Source organism: Botryllus schlosseri, chromosome 7, assembly GCF_051294905.1.
Source record: "Botryllus schlosseri isolate E-star chromosome 7, Bs_hap1, whole genome shotgun sequence".
NCBI lineage: Eukaryota > Metazoa > Chordata > Ascidiacea > Stolidobranchia > Styelidae > Botryllus > Botryllus schlosseri.
Genome location: NC_137242.1, coordinates 3,524,337 through 3,546,960, shown reverse-complemented (window position 1 = coordinate 3,546,960; position 22,624 = coordinate 3,524,337). Strand labels below are relative to the sequence as shown.

Below are 22,624 nucleotides of genomic sequence, written 5' to 3'. Positions count from 1 at the left end.
CTTATAAAAGCCTAGAAGTAGCCCGTGCTACAAAAGTCGGCATCTACGGAAAAATGAAGAAAATTGGCCTGGTGTAAATAACCGTAATAGTCGACAAACACCATGAATACCAGAAACAACAACAACTACCAAGATACTTTGTGTAGGGTTCAGGTTAGGAAATAATTCTCTCAGCTAGTGTATTCCGGTGTGGGTTGCAGGTTTAAAACTTACAACATACTATACTTTTCCATTTCCTTTGGAACATCCTCCTTCGACGCATATATCTTATTATTTTCCCAAGATACATTATTATAACGGAATGCATCCCGATGACGTCCGACGAATTAATAACTCCATTTTGAAAATGTATTTTCAACATTGGTATCAGTCGAATTAAGAAAATGCTCGATCGGACTTAAATGATATCTTGTGCCTGCAACCAGAGGCACACAGACCACATACACACACACACACACACGCAGAGAGAGAGATCACATGATATCTTGTGCACCCGTTGTTAGCCGCTGAACGACATTTCATTATTTGTGATATAATTGCCCAATTATATCACCATCGTTTTAACGTGGCTCTTTTACTGAAGCTGACAAATTTGCAGTTAATCAGTGTGATATCTTTTTTCATTGAATGACACTGTATTTATCCATACTCTATCACAGACCCTTGTCAAAAAAAGAAACACATGGAAAAAGCATTTCTTGCCCTAAATACTTTGTTTCCAAAAATGGCCGAAATTTCAAGTTGATCTGACGCGGCGTCTACTGGTTGGAATTGAGCCAAATTTGGCATGCAACGTTTTTTAGGTAACCTGACCGATTTCAGGAGTGAAACGCTGAAATTTGAAAGAGCATTTTAACAACCTTATTGAGCAACCAGGGCCTGGCGCTTTTTGACCTTTACACTACCCGCTACACTTGCTACAGGTGAAAATCTGCATACAAGGTTACCGTATCCCGCTTTGACAGCACTATATGGTATCGAACGGTGAGATGACCTAGTCGGATAAAACTTTTAATCTTTCTGGGAACCATCAACACTTTTATTTCTGCCACTGGCCCGAAAACTTCGGTAACTTCTTTACCTCGGTAAAAAAAAGTGCATAAGTACGACACACGCGCGTCCACGTCGTCCAACTACTACATATGGTAGACAAAAATATCATCGCTCCATCAAATATGCCGGACCTGGTTTGTGGAACAGCATCTCGCCGGCTATCCGACAGTCATCGAGCATGTCCACATTCAAGTCGAAATGCAAACAAATTCTATAGGGGAGACCGCGGTCACAAATGTTACTAGGGGCAAATGTAACAATCGACCTCACTGCTAGCAAGGTGGAGAAATCGCCTTGATATTTTGAGTACGCATTCGGTGGTTATCCCTCCTAACACGCCTGAATTTACGTTGAGCTACAACGCGAAACCCCGGAATAATTTAAATTTTAGACACTTGAGTAAATATATTGAGGTCTGGAATAATTTGTTCAGATGAATAATACCTCAAGTGGTTACAACGTGATATATGTAGCTGGAACAATTTTACCATAGTATACCGCGATGATATGAAAACTAGGACTTGCATCGCCGGGAAGGTACCATACTGAGACATTAATCATGGTCGAGCGTGTCAGGGGCAATTGTGACACTCAGTTGCTTTTGTCCCGTTACAATATCTTTTCAATGCTGAATATCTTTGTTTATATCAGTGGTTCCCAACGTGGGCGATATCGCCCCCCAGGGGGCGATTTGGCGGTCTAGGGGGGCGAAAATGACGAGGGGGCGATAGGGAGGCGAAAATGTACAAAGGGGGCGACGGGGGGCGAAAATAGCAAAGGGGGCGATAGGGGGCGATGACGCGTCTAAACAGCTGACCTTTTTCTTTCATTCAACCCACGGAAATTCAGTTACAAAAGTGTCAAATAAGCCTTCGAGCCGGAAAGTTGACCTTTTTTTAGTCAACCCGCCTGTGGTTATAGTTTGTATGCCCAATTTTCGGTACACAAAATTTGGGGGACGATGATCGGTGTTGAGCTTGAAAAGGGGGCGATGGGTCGAAAATGGTCGGGAACCACTGGATGTTGGTATAACCATTTATCTGCTACAGATGGATCTTGCAACAGCCAGAAGTTCGATACCAGAACAGATAGCCTACTACTTTGTCATACCAATTGTAGCATGATCATCTGCCGGAACGGCCATACCGAAGTGGTGATGTGAATCTTAGGGTTCGGTTATTTCCGTGATTCTACCACCCTTTCTCATCTTGATCGACTTTTGGTGTTTCGATCTTCAATGGTCCCTTAAGAACTTGCCCATGACTGAATCGTCATCCCCTGAATTGGAGCATGGCTCACTTACATTTTGTCATTTGGTATGAACAACTTATTTTAATTTTGTACAGAACAGAAGAATGCCATTAACTTTGACGCCACACGATGTTGTGTCCTCGTTTTGCTTGCACTATCGTCGGCTCATTCAAACAAGATATTTTAGCCAGGTTGGTTTCGCACCTTCGCAGGTGACCGAATGCCCAACCCATTTTGCACGCTGAACAACAGCACCTTGGAAGAAGAAGCCGAATATGTGCAGGGAGCAGAGGTGGTCAGTAACGAAATACTTCTACTTTTTCTAAGTACTCAAGTAGTTTTCCTCTACTTCTGGTACTTACTAAAGTATATCTGATTTTCGCTACTTCTACTTCGTAATATTTGGTGATATACTTACTTACTTTTCGCTATTTTCAGTTTGTCAAGTAGAAGTAGTTTAATCCTCCAAACGGGAAGATGGCCTGAGGAATTTCGGAGCTGTTTTCACGGAGCATCAACATTTAATTTTTATAAAATTTGAGTAAAGACCAGAATTTTCGTCGCGCTTCGCGCGCAGTGGGTCCGGCGTAGCCAGTAATATATCACGATAGTATCGGGGAATATAATTTATTGAGCGGGGTGGCGTGGTTCCGTTCACATCGCGTTGTCGCCCTTCGCCATATCAAATATTTCATCACAGAATATAATATTATGGCTCATCATAACGTTTGAAACTGATGTTTCGCAATCTAGCATTTACTTATCATATCGTAATCTAGCAGTCCATGGCGAGTCCTAATCTGGAAAAGTTTTAGAGCTGTTTTAGCATACCAACCTTGGAAACTTTCTGGACTAAGGACATGAAATACATGTTCCGCTTTTAGAAGTAGTATTTACAAAATATCACAGAATATAATATTATGGCTCATCATAACGTTTGAAACTGATGTTTCGCAATCTAGCATTTACTTATCATATCGTAATCTAGCAGTCCATGGCGAGTCCTAATCTGGAAAAGTTTTAGAGCTGTTTTAGCATACCAACCTTGGAAACTTTCTGGACTAAGGACATGAAATACATGTTCCGCTTTTAGAAGTAGTATTTATATTTCATTTTCAACTCCCAGTATCATGTCCTTTAACTTCTAGTTAATATCAGTTCTTTTGTCTGGATAACATACATGTTAAAGTATAAAAGCAAGTGTAGTAATGCCTTGAATTTCCGGAAATAAAGCTACGCGGTATTGCATTTTTACGATCTGGCATATTTTTTATTAACGCTTACCTATCGCGCAAAGTGTTTACACCGTATCCTATACAACTTCTACGTACTGGTCTTCGACAAAACTACGGGCCTTATAATATGGAGGAGGGTGCCATACCATGATATTTTCTAAAACGTGCTGTTCGAATAAAGAGAGGATTAGTATCGCATTTCCATATCAATACTATCATTTTTATCCCATGATGCGGGCGAATGCTTATGCTGTCGAAAATTGGATACCTCGTGGTATGCATCAACTTGAATCAAGCTCGGCACCCGTCGCATAGCTCGATTTGCACATTTTTGACAATCCATATGAACGAATTACTACCGTTTTCACATCTACTTACTCACTTGAGTAGATTTAAACTCAGTCAATTCTACTTCTACTTCAAGTAGTTTTAGGTTGCTTATGGAAGAAGTACTTCTACTCGTACTTGAGTAGATTTTGTCGTCGCTACTTCTACTTGAGTAGCTTTCTTGACTACTTTGACCACCTCTGGCATGGAGATGATAGAATGTATGTGCTTTTTTGACACTTCGAGCTCATGAAGAAGGCACAAAGGGTGACACTGTATTTAGATGCCAAAATGCGATGGGGCGTAGCCTGGAAGCGTTCAAACCTCTCTTTCTTTAGTTTAATGCAATATAACAATTTGGCTCCCGTTTTCGTTGTTCATTTCGTTTGTTTTCAGTTATAAATAACAGTGTTATTATTTCCCCGCATGGGTGGTACAATTGCCCCTGGGTACGGGGCGATTGTAACATTTGAACGGCGATTTTCGCGAGCCATAATTTCCATGATTGATTGAGTTCCATTTCAGTTTTTATATCAACTATCGAGTTGTTGGCTTATTTATATAAAACTTTGGAAATGAAATTTCCATATGTAATGTAAGGAAATACAAAGAGTGTTACAATTGTCCCCGGTCTCCCTACTGAATGAATACTAGTTAACCCTCTATAGTTAACCGGACTACGACCTGACATATCGATCTCGCCTTCCGACACATTCCACGTTTTTTGTCACCTGTCCTTTTATATTATCTTCTTTCACTTTCATTAAGTGAGCATGCCTCCTTTTTTTACATCGCCTAGGCTAGGTGGGTGTCTGATTTCGAAGACTACTCCAAATCGTTTCGACACCTTCCTATCTCTCATGTCGCAGTCTTGTGGCGCATTGAAATGATAAAATTTTTAGCAATATATTGAATCGAATTAACACGGACAGTGGCACTGTGTTGCAAAATCATGTTACGGACCACAAAAAGCTCCCCCGTAGACCTAAGCCTCGATCAATTATATACGGCCATGCAAATATCGCACGAGCTGTTCCCAACAATGATATATATATAGGCCTTTCTTTACCCCTCTCCTGATTCGCGATTAAAAATCATGCTATCCAGAAATATGCAACACACTAGGCTGATCAACTGTAATAATATCAACAACCCTTGACTTGACCGTTATAATGAAGAGTAGACCGTGCATTTGTGGTAAACAGTAAATCCGCATCCTCCAGTGCAAAAGCATGTGAAGCAATAAATTCATTGATAAATATACAAATCGAAAACAATCTTGCATTGACGAAGCGCTTGCAATTTAAATATTGCAAAACGCTACTTCATGTTTACGGATCCGTCAAGCAGTTCAATCCTGGAGAAACAATTTCTTCATTTCTGAAAGAAAATCGAAACGAGAGTGAAACCATAGTGTCCTATATGGTGTCGACACTAGCAAATCTCACGCCTCAGTGAAATTGTATCACGTCACAATTTCCATTTGGCTACAGGCAATTTGACGGTCATATTTGACCAGCTTGCCGAGCATTAAATTTGGTAAAACGGGTATCAATCGAAAGCTTACTCTGCACTGAAGACGAAAATATAAATTTTATTCCGCTCGTGGCCCTGGAACTCCCACAATCAGCCTCGAATTTTTCATTGTTATGGAGATTGGCATTGTTGCGTCCCAATGCCAATCTCTCGTTTCGCCAGACAGCATTGTTGCGTCCCAATGCTAATCTCCATAACAATGAAAAATTCGAGGCTGATTGTGGGGGTTCCAGGGCCGCGAGCGGAATAAAATTTATATTTTCGTAATCAGTGCAGAGTCAGCTTTTGATTGATACCAGTTTCACCAAATTTAATGCTCGGCAAGCCGGTCAAAAATGACCGTCAATTTGCCTGTAGCCAAATGAAAATTGTGACGTGATACAATTTCAATGAGGCGTGAGATTTGTCTGTGTCGACACCATATAGGACACTATGGTGAAACAGCTTGTTGTTCGCATGCCACCACTACGTGTGGACAAAAACTTAACCGTTCTGCATTATCGTGACCTGACCTGGCTAAGGTATATTGCTACTCAACTTAGTGCATGGGGCTTGCAACTTCTCCAGTCGGCGGGCCTGATACGGGAAAACGAAGTACTTGGCAGGCCGGATTCCCTAATTGATACATCAACTGCGTATTTATCCACCAATACAAGGAAGTAATTATTAATTTATTAGCGTAATGTACTTCAATAGCTGTTGAAGTCAATGAGACATCTGTGATCGATCACAGTTGTCAACAACTTCTTTGAACTCTGGCCGCATGTCGGACGTAGAAACCCTTAGTTTGTTTTGTTTGTTTGTTTTTGGGGTATTCGTGGTGTTTGTCGACTACTATGGTCATTTACACCAGGTCGATATTCTTCTTATTTTCTAGGCTTTTGTAAGACACCGCTGACGCGGATGAGGTAGCGAGGAACCCTTAGTAAAGACTGCGCGTGAAGACCAGTTCGATTGGAACGCAGCTTTGTCTTGCCTTGGGGACACGATTTCAAATTAGGGTGCATTTTTTCCCTCTGCGGGTCGCAATTTTGCCGCGACAGTCAGATTGCAAGGACGACACTGTTCGCTGCCGACTATTTCGACTACCGGACGTAGAGAAATATCGAAGGTTTCATCGCCGTCAATACTTTTTGGCACCGCATTTTGCCCACTAGATGTATTCAAAATGACTTCTTTTCTAAAATCGTACTGGCTACTTGATAAAATTCTTAGGTTACCTAATGTAAGCCTACACACCAAATTTGGCTCAATTCCAGCCGGTAGCCGCATTGCTACAGGAGAAGAAAGTTTCGATTTATTATCTAAAAATGAATAACAAAAAATTTGAAAATGTTCTGTTCACCCCATGAAAGTGTTGGGTTGTCTATGAAAACGATTTTCACCAAATTTGTTTCAATTCCAACCAGTGGAAGCGAAGTTATTGTCGTCGAAAAATTTGGATTTGAATAAAATAGTATTTACCATAATAATTAAATAATTGAAGAATTGGTCACCGTAAATACTATTTTATTCATAATTCAAATTTTTCGACGGCAATAACTCCGCTTCCACTGGTTGGAATTGAATCACATTTGGTGAACATCGTTTCTATAGACAAACTAACACGTTCATCAGAGTGTACTTTGAGTACACTCTGCTTTCATGGGGTGAACAGAAAATTTTCAAATTTTTTTGTTATTCGTTTTTAGATAATAAATCGAAACTTTCTTCTACTTTAGCAATGCGGCTACTGGCTGGAATTGAGCCAACTTTGGTGTGTAGGCTTAAATTAGGTAACCTAACAATTTTATCAAGTAGCCAGTACGATTTGAGAAAAAAAGTCATTTTTGAATACCCCTATGCCCAGCCGCATATTGGCCAAAACTTCCTGCCTTCATGTGTCCCGTTGCAGAAAGAATCGTCCCGAAACACATGTGCATATTCGCCCCACACCCGCTCATTGTACAATGTACATTGTACCCCTACATTATAGAGCATCCCAACCGTCTCCGACGGTGTTTCCTATTCGCCGCGTGCCACGATGCAGTAACATTGCTACGCAGCTTGCCTCAACTTATAGCTAATATCAAGATAAGGACTCAATTAGGGCACGGCTTCAAACAATATCTGGTGATCTTGAAATTTTGTTAAATGCAACAGCTATTTTTCGTGGTTCTAACAATGACACGAGGCAGAATATCAAATATAGCAAACCTTCGTTTCCCCCGTTGCTTGCCCGTCTCTTCCGCTTTGCAGTTTTCTTGTGACGGTTGCCGGCGCATAACGCCATGCCGTAAAATACCGCATTCGCTGCCGCCAAAATGAAGCACTGCGTCACCTGCAAACGACATGCAAAAACTTACAGATACTTCGAAAATCAAACCGATAATTCCAGATACTCCACCGCCGCGACAGTAACACACTTCAGTCCAGATTGCCCGCTTGTGGTTAAACAAATCCAGGCTAAACAGAACATACCGACAAGTGGTCCGGCCACCATGCCGTTGGACCGTAAATTATCGAAAGTATCATAATCCCTTACCACACTGAACGGATTGTAGTGATCGAATATATAGCCGGCGAGCGGCAGCATGGTGAAGGTGGCGAGAAACACGCCGATGGTGAAGATGGACATGTACGTGATTGAGACGTTTGTGATTTCGGACAGCCACGAGACGCCTGTTTCAAATATTAGAGAGCGAATAACATTAACATCATTTCGCATTCGGCGACACTTATCGCTATGACATGGAGTTTGTTTGAAAAAATTCCACGTATAAAGCAAAATCTATATCAAAGATATACTAGTAAGCATTTGTTTTGTCTCGGCTGTAATAGTATCCACATCCACATGGAAATCGAATTAAGAATAGTAAGCCAGAGATGGTCAAAGTAGCCAGAGTTGGTTCTCAAGGAGAAGTAACGCCGAAAAATTCTACTCAATTAGATATAGCGATTAACAAAACACGCCAAGACTGCATAAAGTGGAAGTAGAATATATAGGTATGAAAAGTACTCAAGTAGTATCGAAACTAAGATTTTGTGGGGTAGTATAGTCAGATACTGACCACTTTTGACAATATCCAACAAAAAATTTTGATCAGTAAGATGACAATATTATCTCACCCGAGGCAAACATCACTGACGTCGTCAAGCCATGCAGAAATGACACAGACCAAGAAATCCACACGTGATTCTCCCCGAAAAACGCCATAATGAGCTACAAAATTTACAAATTGAAGCGTACGGTGTTCACTGAGACCATAGTACAGCTCGTCTCTACTTACAGAATCCACAATACTGCCCGCAATGCTAGCTATGATGATAGTGCGCGGTGTAAAATACTTGGAAGCTAATACCCCCAGCAGTCGACCGATGCCAAGACCGATCCATATCAACGAATTCGCCAGAGTAGCTTGCGCCACCTTGAAATGAATTTTATCGCTAAAGAGGTCTTACTAGAAAATGATGGAACCATTTGTATCGTATTTTGTTGGCTGCTTTTATATAAAAATACGTTCGTCTTGGATAATTATAACAGTATTCTGGAACACACTTTTCTACTTGTATTGATCGTATAGGATTGTGGCGAAAAAGTAACGGAATTAATGTTTCTGAGCGAGGACTAGTCTTTCCAGATGGCATATGATATATTCAATATAGTATATGCCATATGAAATACACGTGATTTGGATGCGAGCTTGTTAGTGGTTATTCTCATTATATTTCGTAAGTTATATATACAACTATACACGTCCAATTACTTTAGGAATTTTAGTCCACCGAAGTCAGATTGACTGTTAATCCACTTGAGCGTTATAATATGTTTGGCCAGACTTATCTTTAAAAAAAGTTTATGGAAACATGGTCTACCGTGCGAGAAGCCATGCCTTATAATCACATTGCGCCCGATTTTCTAGTCAAAACTACCAAACTCGAAGGCGTATGTCAATCATTGGCAAACAGTGCTAACAAAGGTTTATCTAGGCTCCTCCCCGCCATATGAGCGGTGTCTTACAAAGCCTATGCAACGAAGTTGGCCGTGTTACATGTCAGCAGATAAGGAAACATATAAGTGAATATGGGTCTTGTGTAAATGGCCATAGTATAGTGGGAATATCATGAATACAAAACAACAGCTACTCCTATATTTGGGATTTACCGTGAATTGTAGGCCAGAACAAATTGCGATTGAGTAGATGAAGTTGTAGAGCACGTTTTCAGTAGCGACGGAACAGAAGAAATAGCCGATCGTGGGTAAAAAAATCCAAATCACGTCGCGTAGAGGCTCTTCGGGGCGTTGTTCGTAATAGCTTTCTCCGTGCTTCGACTTCACATACATCTTCTCTATAGACAAAAAATGACAAGTGTGATGCACTGGGTCAGTTTCATCATTTCAAAACACCACAAGATTGCATACAGGGAAAAGATAGGAAGGTGTCGAAAACAATTGGAATTAGTGTTTTAAAACAATGCCTTCACTGAAAAAACTATTTTTTTCAAAAGTTGCATTATTTTACCATACTTGTGGAAAAAAGACATGTTGTAAGAATTGACGGACGATTTGCACCCGACAGAGTCAACGTACGATATGACATGGCTAAAACCCTCGAAATCGTTGAATGGATGTTCTGATGGTGATAAAGATGTTTCTATCCGTTTAAGGCAGGACAGGGGGTGGTAATTGATAGACAGAAACTTGCTCGTTTCGACACTCTCCCATCTGTTCAATATCTCGCATTATACATCTTGTGTAATGCGTTGTCGATTTTGTGTCCCGTCATAATATGTATGAAAACTATAAATTACGGGATTTTCATTCGTGCATGACATCAACCTAATCCAGGAAGTGAATTTGTAATGAAGCCTCACAGTTGGAGTCGGCAAAATATCAAACATGACAAGCACTATTGATATAACTTACTCTCGAAGCTGCACTTCGCGAGGATAATGACGGACACTCCGATCGTCAGCATCCAACACGCGGATATAATATACGACCATCCGATGGGGTTGAATTCCCGCTGTGGATGGTGAAAGGATGTCATAACTCTTCCAGAATATGTCGCATTCACGGAAATCACCTGGTACTCAACAATACTCTCTTGCGTTGTCATAAGTTTCGACAGCATCGTTGGAATGCTTGTGTTCGACACGCCGTCGACTTCTTCTTCGCTAGAATGGCATCGAGCGCTTTTCGATCCAGATCCGTCATCATTTGGCGTGAAGGGCCTCACTGATATTGCGTCAGGCATAAGTTTTTTTACGAATATCGCTATACTAATAGCTACCTTTATTAGATATTATCCTAACTAAAGCAACTTTAGCTATCTAGGAGACAGTCTATATCAGGGGTTCTCAACCTGGGGGCGCGGGAGGCTCTCAGGGGGGGCGCGAGAAATTGACAAAGTCAGTATAAATTGCACGTGTCTAAACATGTGTTTCACATCCATTATGAGAAGACGATTAATGAAGATGAAATTTATTCCATATTCAAGAAAGCTTGCAAAATACAAACTCTAGCAACCGCGCTCAACGGAGTATAGTCTGATTTCAACTTCATTTAAGCAAATTTTTGAAATTCTTTGGAGATATAGAGAGCAATTCCCACGTGTAAGTCATTCATTGCTTCATAGCTTTGACAGTAGCCTAAAGCTTGTCGCGCTGGGCAGCTCTTGTTAGTAGCTTGCGAACTGCACTGCCTAAGACAGACTTATATGCAACATAGGTTGCCCGGTTTCGCCCTCAATTAGGCTATAAATCAACACAATTTAATTAATTTCCAAAACTGATCAAATTTAGCCTGGCAGGACAGAACGAAACCTTGCTCTCTGTACTCACTACCAGCATCAGGATTAGTCTCAGGGTGACCTACCTCGAAATTAATTAATGGATGTCTTGTTTGAAAATAACAAAAAAAACATTGAACAAGACATCCAATAATTAATTTCCAGGTAGGTCACCCAGAGACTAATCCTGATGCTGGTAGTGAGTACAAGCAACAAAAAAAATTGAACAAGTTTGGAGAAATTTGTCAGCAATGTAATAAAAGACTCAACAACTGGAATGCAGATTCAAAATTGGCGTAAGATATACCTTATGTATACTATTAGATCAGGGATGGGCAGCCTGCGACCGTAGAAGGGAATTTGAGCGGCCGTCGACGCCTAATTCAATTAGTATGTGTTGGCGGCCGTAGACATGCAAATTGCAATTACGAATTCACTCCCGCATTTTCGAGAGATTTTAATTAATCTTGAAATTTTCTTCGCCCTCCGCGCAATTCAACAAGACTTCATTTTTCGATTTTATTGCAGTAGCGCCCTTCTTAATCTGAGCCGGAATGGGAATTGGCAAGAAATAACAATTCGTTCGCGGCCCTGAAAGATTTTCGCGCTCCGCGCGACAATATGCACCTCCCGGCAACTATTCATAACATGGCCACTCGCGATTTCGGTGCGTACAATAGGCCGTTGTGAAAAGTAGAATAGTCCGGAGTTCACCGGGAATGGATATGGACAGTTTAACATAGGAATTTTGCGTCCAGACCGTTCATTGCGGCTATGCCCTGGAATGCGGCCTTACGCTACATAAGCAATCGAAATGCGGCCGTGATTATCAAAAACGTTGCCCACATCTGTATTAGATGATGTGCTCTTTTTGACATTACGATAAATGCAAGGGGGGTCAGGGGGGGCGCGATTTTTTTGACCATCTCCAAGGGGGGCGCGTGTCAAAAAAGCTTGAGAACCACTGGTCTATATGAAGATTGCAGTAACGTAGTAAAGTTCAAATTTTTCGCATTACTCAATTATGTATTGCTTTTTGCTCTATGCTTGCTCAAGTGGATATGTTTTTGTACTTCTTCCGCATCAACAGTTTTTAGGGATTACTACTTTTCAACTGTAGAAAGTAGTTTTGGGGTAAGTTAGTTAAGATCAAAACTGAGCGAAATTCTGATATGATAAGAACTAAAACAAATGGTTGTGTAAAAACATGTTTTAAACAGTGATTTAAACAAATGCCTTTTAAAATAATTGTGTTTTTTAAGTCGTAAAATCATTCCATAATTGTGTTAATACTTTCCAAAAAATATGTTGTATGAGACTATAGTACGGACAATTACCACCCGATATAGCTGACATATACGATATGGGATGGTTGGAACCCTCAAAACAGTCGGTTCAACTACTGTAACAAGTAGATATTTTGTCAAACGAGCTATATTTTCAATCGTCAATGTCAATCAACTATGACGTCATAGTTGAATAGTCGTGACGTCATGTCTTAAAAAAAAAAAAAATATGGTTTAAACAAGGGCCTTGTTTTAAACATGTTTGTTTTAAATTGATTTTTGTTTAAAATGCAACCCTAATAAGAACCCGTGAAATAGCCTCTGTGTCGTGTTAAATCGATATATTTTCAGTTGTGTCATCACTATCAGTCGATATGCGTTAATCGCGAAGACACATTAACTGCTAAAAATATTAAACCCCACGACCAAATTCGCTTTTTGAAACGACTTGCCAACTCTTCGGACCTATCATTTTTACTTCCCCTTGAAGCGCTTGTAACGTATCCTGGAGATGCTACTTCAACTTGAAATTGAATAGACATTTACATGTACAAACACTGACTAAACTTTGATCGCCTATCGACAAGGGATATAAATTGCGCTACATGACGAGCGAATTGATACAAAGCCGTGTCAATCACCTATAAGAGGAGCAAACGTAGCGCCAATCACGTAAGTGAAATGAAACATTTGGATGTGAATGCGCGAGTTGATATCCCCGTAAACCTGGAGCAGCAAGGCCTGGAGACCTAGAAAATAGAATAGAAAACTAATGAAAGCATGATATGGGGTTTCGGAGGCGTGTTCATGGGCTATCTGTTTCGTGGTATCTCTATAAATCTATATATACAAACATTACAGGTCTTTTGACTTTGTCCGTACACTATTCGGGATGTTATGACGTACGTATTAGTTAGCCGACTGCATGAAGCGAGTGGCGCAGTGTGGTCAGCGAGTGGCGCAGTGTGGTAAGCGACACCGTCACGACACCAATGGTTGTAGGTTCAAGTCTCGGCTCTGCCTTGTTTCTATGTGTGGGAGGTTTATTCGGGCTTCTCATCGGCGATCCCGCTCTTAAGCCGGCGCCTCGGAAAGCCTAGAAGAAGAGTGAGCCGAACTCGGCAGCATAGGCCGGAAAGTGGACGCACGAAAGCGAGAGACAATGAGGATATATAAAATGTACTGTCGTGAAGGCCTGAACAGGCGATAAGCGCCTCTGTCGTCGTGAGTCGACTCATCTTATCTAGCACATAGTCGGATTCGAACTGGTCTGGTCGTCTACATAACGCCATAGTAGTAAAGCACCGTTAAACCCACGTACAACAAAATAACAACAATTATTCCGACCTACATAGGGTTTAAGAAGTGAATACAATTAGGATGCTTTATAACTATTACGACGGTGTGTGACACGAGATAAATCTCGTGCGATTTCCATATCATTGCATCATATACCTGAATTCCAGTAATCCGCTTTTCCCTATTCGGGATGGATGCTAATTCCGTCCCCAAACCACCTCTTGGGTTAAATATAATGGCGTTATTGGCTAGGCCTGTATAAGTGTATATCAGGCTAACACACATCTTTGAAAAAGGCAATCAAGGATGAGTGATCTAGTCACTAGTCATGTATCATATCCTGTGATCATTTTTTGAGAAATATATATCGTTTCGACAGGAAATACTTCAGTCACGACTTGTTTTGGGACAGCCTGGTCGCTGTCGTTCCGGTGACATTCAACATGCACATTGGTATATCTTACCTGCATCAAGATATCCGTACATGATTCCGCCGAAGCCCAGATCTACGATTAGCAGCCACAGGGTCGAAATCCAAGGCACCAGGAACATCGACACGCCAAGAAATGCAACAGCCAGTCCTGTGTGGAGATTTGCAATTGCCAGCACGGGAATGCAACAAAAAATCCTCTTCGGCACCGTCGCACGTTATGGTAATCGGTGCTATATTAGGCTATATTGCAGAAGTGATGGTCGCGGATGCGTCTAACAGTCGACATAACCTATCAAGGATATAGGCTACTTTTATCAACATACTTATAAATCACTAATCAGTAAGCTAATGACTATGTAGTATATTGCTTATTCAAAGCCCTATGATCAGATATTTAGTTTTCGTTTCTAATCTACAAGAGTGAAGAGGGACATATATTGTCATATGAAACGTTAACATAAAAGGACTGGTAGTAGGCCCAGACCAAGTAGTACACAGTAAATACCATTGGTTACGATGATTCATATTTGTAATTGCCCGAATATTTTAGATTTGGCGCTTACCATTGACGAATATTTGTGAATCTTACCGTGTATCTTTGCCTCGATATAAAGTTGAGAAGACTTATCGAAACGCAGGACCTGACTGACATAGCATTAATGAAACAAAAACAGCAAGCACCAGTGGGATATCTTACCGAGAGTGGATAATTGTCCAAACTTCGGATAAAAGCGTTTAATGAGTCCTCCCAGCACGGCACCGATCAGAATACCGCCAGAGCGACCGAGAAACATGTAGGAAACGGTGCCAATCGTTGAATCGATATTTCCAGCCAGATAAAACATAGTGGGTCCGGTGATTCCGTTGAATAGGCCCTGTGACAAATACGATATTTCACAGGAAAGGATGCTATCCATGCTAACTCCCGGATGTCTATCATCCGCATTTTTCACTACAAGATAGAAATTGAACATGTTTTTATTTGGTCCCGGTGAATCGTCATAATGGCGAAGTTTCGACTTCTATTATTCTCCTGGCACAAATTCCGGAAACTCTTTAATGCCCCCTAGCGGGTGTAAATTGAGGTAATAACGATGATGACGTCACACTGGCATGTCTTGCTTATCGATTGTATACAGGAGTGTTATTTTAATATAGGTCGTGAATTAACTAGTAGACTATCAAGCCATCTTTAATGTGAGCTCTTATGATTGCTGTATTGTATTCTCATTTGGTTTGCAACTAACTTCTTTACGGACCGGATAAAATTGTCTGGCCCGCCAGCCGTGTGTTTGACAGCACTGCTATACTGTTGTTGGTGGGGATATTATGACTGTGTGTTGTAGCCAGGGCCTCAACAACACTTACTCTCGGCCTAGAAGCGGATTAAGTTCAACATCTTCGTGATCCCCAGGAAAGAGCGAAGGACCAAGCTTGAGAAACACTATCTGTGACTAAAGCATCCAAACGGCCTTACCGACGCTAGTAATATACGGTTCTCTTAAAATTGGGATTACTTCAGTAAATGATAGCTATTTTAATTCATTTTTATTGTAGTGTATGCGAGGACAGAGGTACCCATACTAAAATTAAAATGAGACACTAAATCGGGCGCAGCGCGAAGAAAAATTTCAAGTAGTATCTATCTTCCCAAAAATAAGATTTTTTTTTATGTTGATTTACGAAAACATTTTCAGCTCCCTTCAAGCCTTCAAAATTCCGGACATATGGGCATGGGCAATTTCATATTTCCTCCCGAACGTAGTTTAAACAGCGAAATTCCGGACATGTCAGGGAAATACCGGACGTATGGCAACCCTATGTGAGAACTACTTTCAGATACACGCACACACACAGTCCGCACACCCAAACCACGTACTTCTATTCTTAATAATGCTTTGAACAGTCGGCACTCAGCAATAATATGTTTTGTACACGGTAACGCTTGACTGAAATTCCACAGCAGCCTTGGTTTTATCTTGCTTTGTTGAAATGACCTACATATTTTTTCTGGAAGCGTACACAATGGATTCAGCAAAGATGTATACTGGAATGATAACAAATACGTTACGCGCATTCGTCGTGTCCGCATTAAAATGGGCTTTGAATTAATGTGGTCATATGACGATAAACATTATGGCATTATGGCATTACGGCATTATGCTCATCATTCACGAAACCCTACATATGGTGTGCACCGAATTCTATCCGACTTAGTTTGATAGAAGCTACGTATCTCGGTAGGCTACTTACTTCCTTTCATGATGGATATACGCTTCTCCGCAACTATATTTCGGGCGACGTACGTATTACGAAGAATATTAGGAAACACTTTCTACTTCCTGATTCGGAAATGTAAAGTATAAGAAAGTATTGAATAAAATCAGTGCGGAAGTCCATTTACCGGTACTGGCGACCAAATTGAATTGACTATTTCCGCAAATCTCATCGGTGTAACAAACACAAAACTCACAATATTTCGTATCACCGGCAGGTGTTACTGAATTACACGCAGTATGTGATTGTTTGTCGATTTACCCTACGAAGTCCAACAATATATACGTATTTTTACCCGCATGCATGTACCGTACAGTACATACTGATGAGGTTTTCACTACGATTTTAGAGGCTTACGGAATTACGCACATTTCCGGAAACCATCCGCAATGCTGTTCAGAGTGTTCACTGTCCAGTTTTCACGTTATAGAGCGCGCGTGACTATAAAGGCGAGTAGCGAAATGTGCTGCACAATTGAACATACCCCGACGGCATGTGCATTGTGCACAATATTTATGTGAAGGCATTCAGTTGCTATGGTCCTCTTTTTATGCATAGTTTCTACAATGCGAAGATCTGCAGCGTATGCGTAATTCGCACCTGCATAAGTTGCTGCAGGACACTGCGATGACATTGATGGGCTGCATGCTGAGAGACTTGTAAAATTATCCGTATCAGGTAGCATGTCTATAACTACTGACGGTATTATTTCTATGACAACCAAAACTGACTCAGTCTCTTTGAGAAATATGATGATATGTAGGCTACTATATTACACAACTTTTAACTTTATACATATTATTATTGCTTTGTAAATCAAACAAGCGTACGCATTTTTACAAACGTAAAACATAACAATAGATACAGCATAGGCTACTTACCATTCCAACTCTTACGCCAGACACTGCCAAAGTTAGAATAGCTGTCAAATATCCTTCCATATTTGAGGCGTTTATCAATTATGTTTTACCAACTACCTCTGTGACCGAACTGCGATACCGTACTGTAATGGCGGAATGCTTCGACGAATCGACGCTGTGTATCTCGCGCTTTTTTTCCCCTGCGGTTGCAAGGTTTGTAGCCAGAGGCACGTCACAGAAGCAATGATCGAGATACATACGCGTAAGCGTTTAACGTAGCAATTCAGTATGGATAGGCCTATATGTATTAAATATTATATAATCTGTTTGTGAAACGATGCGGATTTTTCATAGCTCGTCCAACATTATGCATTTTGAAGGGATGTCGTGTTCTGTGTTCAGTCACTACTATTACGAGTCGGAAAAATCAAGAAGAAGGTTAATTTGACTTCGGTAACTGTTGGAGTAGCAGTATAATAGCTTAAATACAAAACAGCACGACTAGCCTAATATATGAATAGGGGAACCCTGAGCAGGGCAACAGTTTATTGGTTTATTTCATACATAAAACAGTGGTGCGTATCGCCTATTAAGGTCATGTGCTACGACATTGACTTTGTAATGTTCAGATTCTTTGCCTTCGTAATCTTCAGGACGACTTTCACACTCTTGCGCTTCCAAAATGCATGCAGATGCAGTCCCTCGTTTTGCATGCGCCCGAAACTTTATCTTTGCTTCCGAATGTTTTTTCTCGGCTCACCATCACTCCGGGATTATTGATACACTGCTATGGCATTGAGGTCAGCGATTAACAACCCAGTTAAACGTCCGACACATAGAAACTTGGCAAAGTCGAGACTCTAACCAACAACCATTGGTGTCGTGACGGTTTCGCTTCGCACACTGTACCACTCGCTTCCTAGCAGGGTAGCAGTGGTCATCGTTGGTACACAATTAGAAGTAACTTAATGTGATAATCCCATGATTACAGTACGCGACTTCGTCAACAATGGCATGCTGGCAGAATCATTCCTCACATACAAAAAACTTCGACCTGCGTGAGTTATGGGGTCTGTGACAAATGATCAGAGGTGGTCAAAGTAGTCAAGAAAGCTACTCAGGTAGAAGTAGAAGTAGAGACGAAAAAATCTACTCAGGTACGAGTAGAAGTACCTTTTCTATAAGCAACCTAAAACTACTGGAAGTAGAAGTAGAATTGACTCACTTTAAATCTACTCAAGTAAGTAGTTGTAAAAACGATCGTAATTCGTTCGCATGGATTGTCAAAAGGTGCAAATTGAGCTATGCAAAAGGTGCCGCGCTTGATTCATATTGATGCATACCAGGAGGTATCGAATTTTCGACAGCATAAGCATTCGTCCGCATCATGGGATGAAAATGGTAGTATTGATATGGAAATGCGATGCTAATACTCTGTTTAATCGAACAGCTAGCACGTTTTAGAAAATATCATGGTGTGGCCATGGCGCACTACCCCATATTATAAGGCCCGTAGTTTAGCCGAAGAGCAATACGGAGAAGTTGTATAGGATTCGGTGTAAACACTTTACGCGATATGGTGGATCGTAAAAATGCCATATTGTGTAGCTTTATTTCCAGAAATTAAAGACATTACTACACTTACTTTTATAACTTCAACATGTATGTTATCCAGACAAAAGAACTGATATTAATTAGAACTCAAAGTATATGATACGGGGAATTGAAAGTGCAATATAAATACTACCTCTAAGAGCGGAAAATGTATGTCATGTCTTTAGTGCAGAAAGTTTCAAAAGTGATGGTATGCTAAAACAACTCATATATAGAGGCTGTAAATCATAGTTACCTGTGGTGTTTTCTCGCTATTAGAAGGTATTTGAAAGTCAAAAGGTCGATTTTCCGGTCATATGCATGTTGCTTTACTTTTGTAAGTTTCGGCGGAAATCAAAACGTGATTTTATCCCAACATTTGCGTTGATATAATTTATTTAATTCTTGTAGGTTGCGATGAAACATTCTTCATTGGCATGCTGAGGCTTAGATTATAGTACACAGCAAAACAAGTTGAAAAATTTGAGTTTTGAGCGTTTGTCTCAAAGGTCCCATGGTCGTGCATGTGCCATTGGACCCACCGGCGATGACACGTTCGAGTAACAAATTTTAAATGTTTCTAAAAAATTTGGAAAAGGAGGATATCCAAGTGAACGCCCGCGATAGTTAGAGCTTGTATCAAAGTGTTGAGACAGCAACAGATCCGCTATTCTCGGCTGAAGATGTGAGGGACAGAGATCATTTTGCAATTTTTGATCCCTGGGTAGCCTACCACATCTCCCCTAATTCTATTTCATTTTATTCTCTTTCAGGCCACATGATCGGATGTATTGATAGAAACGGTGGAGGTGATAATGTTTGTCACGATTTTATTGATTCTGTCTGATAACTGAGAACAGTGAACACATTATATTATGAAAAAAAGAAAACGGTCGGTTGAGACGATCGAGGGAATAAAGAGAGAGAGAGAGAGAAAGAGAATTCTTTTATTCGTCAACCATGAAATATAGTAAAGGCAATGTCCACAAACAATTCACGTCCAATAGTATACATTTTTTTTCTAATTTTCCTACTATATTTTACATGGTATAGACTAGGAGACCCGATATGACCGAAGTCTTCTAGGCCGGAGTCACCCAAGCATATTGGCAGTATTAATAATATTATGAATCAATTTCTTCTCTCAGTCGAGTAGCACCGCAAAGAGTAACGAAATAAACAAAAGTAAATAAAAGACAGCAACACCAGTGAAGGACGGTTATCATAGTTAACAGTGTGATCAGACAATTTGACCCATGTACACAGTGGTAATATTATTGTAACATATAAAATGAAACAAAACAACAAACAACATCACTGTGGTCATGAGATATGTTCTTCTTAGTACTTGGATAATATAAATTGTAAATGTACCGAGAATGATCAAACTTGAAAATTGTGACACATGATTTGCTTGTTTACATTACAATATATTAAAACGCAATTTCATCGCTGTCATTTTTGCATATTTGTGTCAAGTCACATTAGCCTATACAAATATAGAGATCTGATCTCACCCTCATCAATTTTCGTTCTCCTATGTGCGAACATGAAGCAGGACAACAGAACAATAATGAGGTAATACGTTGGACAACAAAAGAATACGTTGGACCATAGGGGATTGTCGATTATCTTGGATATAGGGTCACCAAACGTCCTCCTTTAGGAGGTTTTGTCCTCCTTTTTCAGATTTTTGAGAATGTCCTCCGATGATGCCTAACTGTCCTTCTTTTTGAGATTTTGTCCTCTTTTGAGAATTTTGGTTAAGTGAGAAAAATTTACCATTTTTTCAAGATTTACCTCCGGTATTCTAAGTCTGAAAATTTTGAAAAAGTGTCCTTCTTTCCCGATTCCAAAATATGGTAAGTGGTAATCCTAATCGAATGTAAACATGGAATGGCAACTGACATGAACCAAAATCGTTCCTCGGCAGCATATGCTGGACTTCCGACATGACTTTTCTGTTGAGTCGGAGTCACCCGGCCAACCCGTTGCGACAAAGTACAACGACATATGGTGTCAAAAAAGAAGAGGCAAAGGTAGTGTAAGCTAAATATTTTATTCGGAATCGAATGATTCATACTCGTGGGATATTGTTGGTGTAATGGTAAGTCCGCCGCAATCGCGCTGGTGGTCCTGATTCCAACACTTTCGGAGGCGTTGTAGATTTATCAATCTTGCATTGTTCCTCTTTCCCCTCTCCCACCACGTCACTGTAAGCCAGAGGTGGCCGATCAAATATTTGAACATGTTTGCTAAAGCCATGTCCCTTTCACCATCCGTGACCCTTTCCATGTCAAACGATGTCCCGCTTGTTGTTGAATATGGTGTTGCTGATATGGGACACATCAAGTACTTCCTTGCGCCAAAGATAGAAGATGAAGATGACGACGATTGAGACAACTGATAAAAACACTAGCGTTGACATTCTTCTTACATGCTCTTTTTTCTGGAGCAGGACTTGATCTATTTTAAATGTAGTAGAACTGGATCTGGATTTTGAATTTGATTTTCGCTAGATATGCCAAATTGGATTGGTTTCAGCAGGATTATTTGGGACTATATGAATAGGAAATCAAAAAGTCCGATTTTTTTGTCAGACTGTGAATTGAAAATTACGAGCCAGAGCCGGATTAATTCGGATTTCAAAAATTGGGAACCCGACCATTCCCGCAATGCCGTGAGGCCAGAGCCAAAAGTGACCATAATGACCAAGACATCAAGGACGAATACAAGAATGAAATGAGCTATAGGACGCCTCAAAAGGAAATATATCGAACACTGTTACATCTTAAAGCGTAAGACATAGGTGGATGGCAGATTGAGAGACCAATGATCGTTTCGGGATCCCCCAACCGCCGTTCATTACTCGTATTCATTGTGGCTGGTTTGTGGCATATTGTACATAATATACCATGTCTTGAGCGGATAAAGTAAAATTAACTATTTGATTTATTGGTGCACATATTGCACAGTCTGTCTACGTCCTAGGCCTATAATCTTGAGTATATGAACAATGAGCATAAGCATATGCGTTTACTTTACATTAGGCCAATGATATTTATATATCATTGCATTAGGCTTACCATATGTTGGAAATCTAAAAAGAGGACACTTTTTCAGAAATTTGAGACTTGCGAAACCGGAGAAGAATTCTCAAAAATCGGAGAACTTTTCCCACATTGCCGGCTGGTTGACTTCACTGCTGTGCCAAATTACGGCCTATGACCTACATTTTCAAAAATTAGGACCAAATCCCAAAAAAGAGGACAAAAGGGCGTCCTCCGAGGACACTTTCAAAAAAGTCAAAAAAGAGGACAAATCCTCTTAAAAGAGGACGTATGGTAGGCTTACCATATTTTGGAAATGTAAAAAGAGGACACTTTTTCAGAAATTTCAGACATGCAAAATTGGAGAAGAATTCTCAAAAACCGGTAAATTTTTCCCACTTCGTGATCGGTTGACTAAGAAAAAAAAAATCATCACAAAATAACGTTTTTCTCTCTACATTGCCAGGTGGATGACTAAAAAAAAAGGTCTTCTTTTCGCTCAGGGCTTAAATCACCACTTTTCCCTCCGAAATACCCGCCGGAGCTTCACTTCTGCGCTAATTTACGGCATATCACTCGCGATTTCCTCTAAATCTGACCTAAATTTTCAAAAAAAAGAGGACAAAATCACAAAAAAGAGGACAAAAGGGCGT

The 22,624-nt window shown here is 40.4% G+C and overlaps 1 protein-coding gene across 7 annotated transcripts; it reads right to left on the bottom strand.

Annotated features, from left to right (window-relative positions):
• Positions 1–4,988: 4,988 nt before the first annotated feature.
• LOC145443233 (solute carrier family 60 member 1-like) lies at positions 4,989–17,539 on the bottom strand. Of its 7 annotated transcripts, none has more exons than XM_080321217.1 (12): positions 17,350–17,539; positions 14,889–15,066; positions 14,223–14,339; positions 13,101–13,208; positions 10,469–10,620; positions 10,309–10,408; positions 9,547–9,731; positions 8,672–8,809; positions 8,511–8,604; positions 7,789–8,063; positions 7,599–7,722; positions 4,989–5,246 (listed from the first exon to the last, which is right to left on the bottom strand). In XM_080321217.1, exons 1-12 carry the CDS (start codon positions 17,407–17,409, stop codon positions 5,218–5,220), a joined length of 1,560 nt encoding a protein of 519 aa, XP_080177343.1. In that variant the 5' UTR covers positions 17,410–17,539; the 3' UTR covers positions 4,989–5,217. The 7 variants fall into 7 exon arrangements, with proteins under 7 accessions (XP_080177343.1, XP_080177345.1, XP_080177347.1 ...); XM_080321219.1 differs by having other exon boundaries at positions 7,927–8,063; positions 17,350–17,534; XM_080321221.1 differs by lacking the exon at positions 17,350–17,539 and adding an exon at positions 14,755–14,832 and having other exon boundaries at positions 14,889–15,028.
• Positions 17,540–22,624: the final 5,085 nt, after the last annotated feature.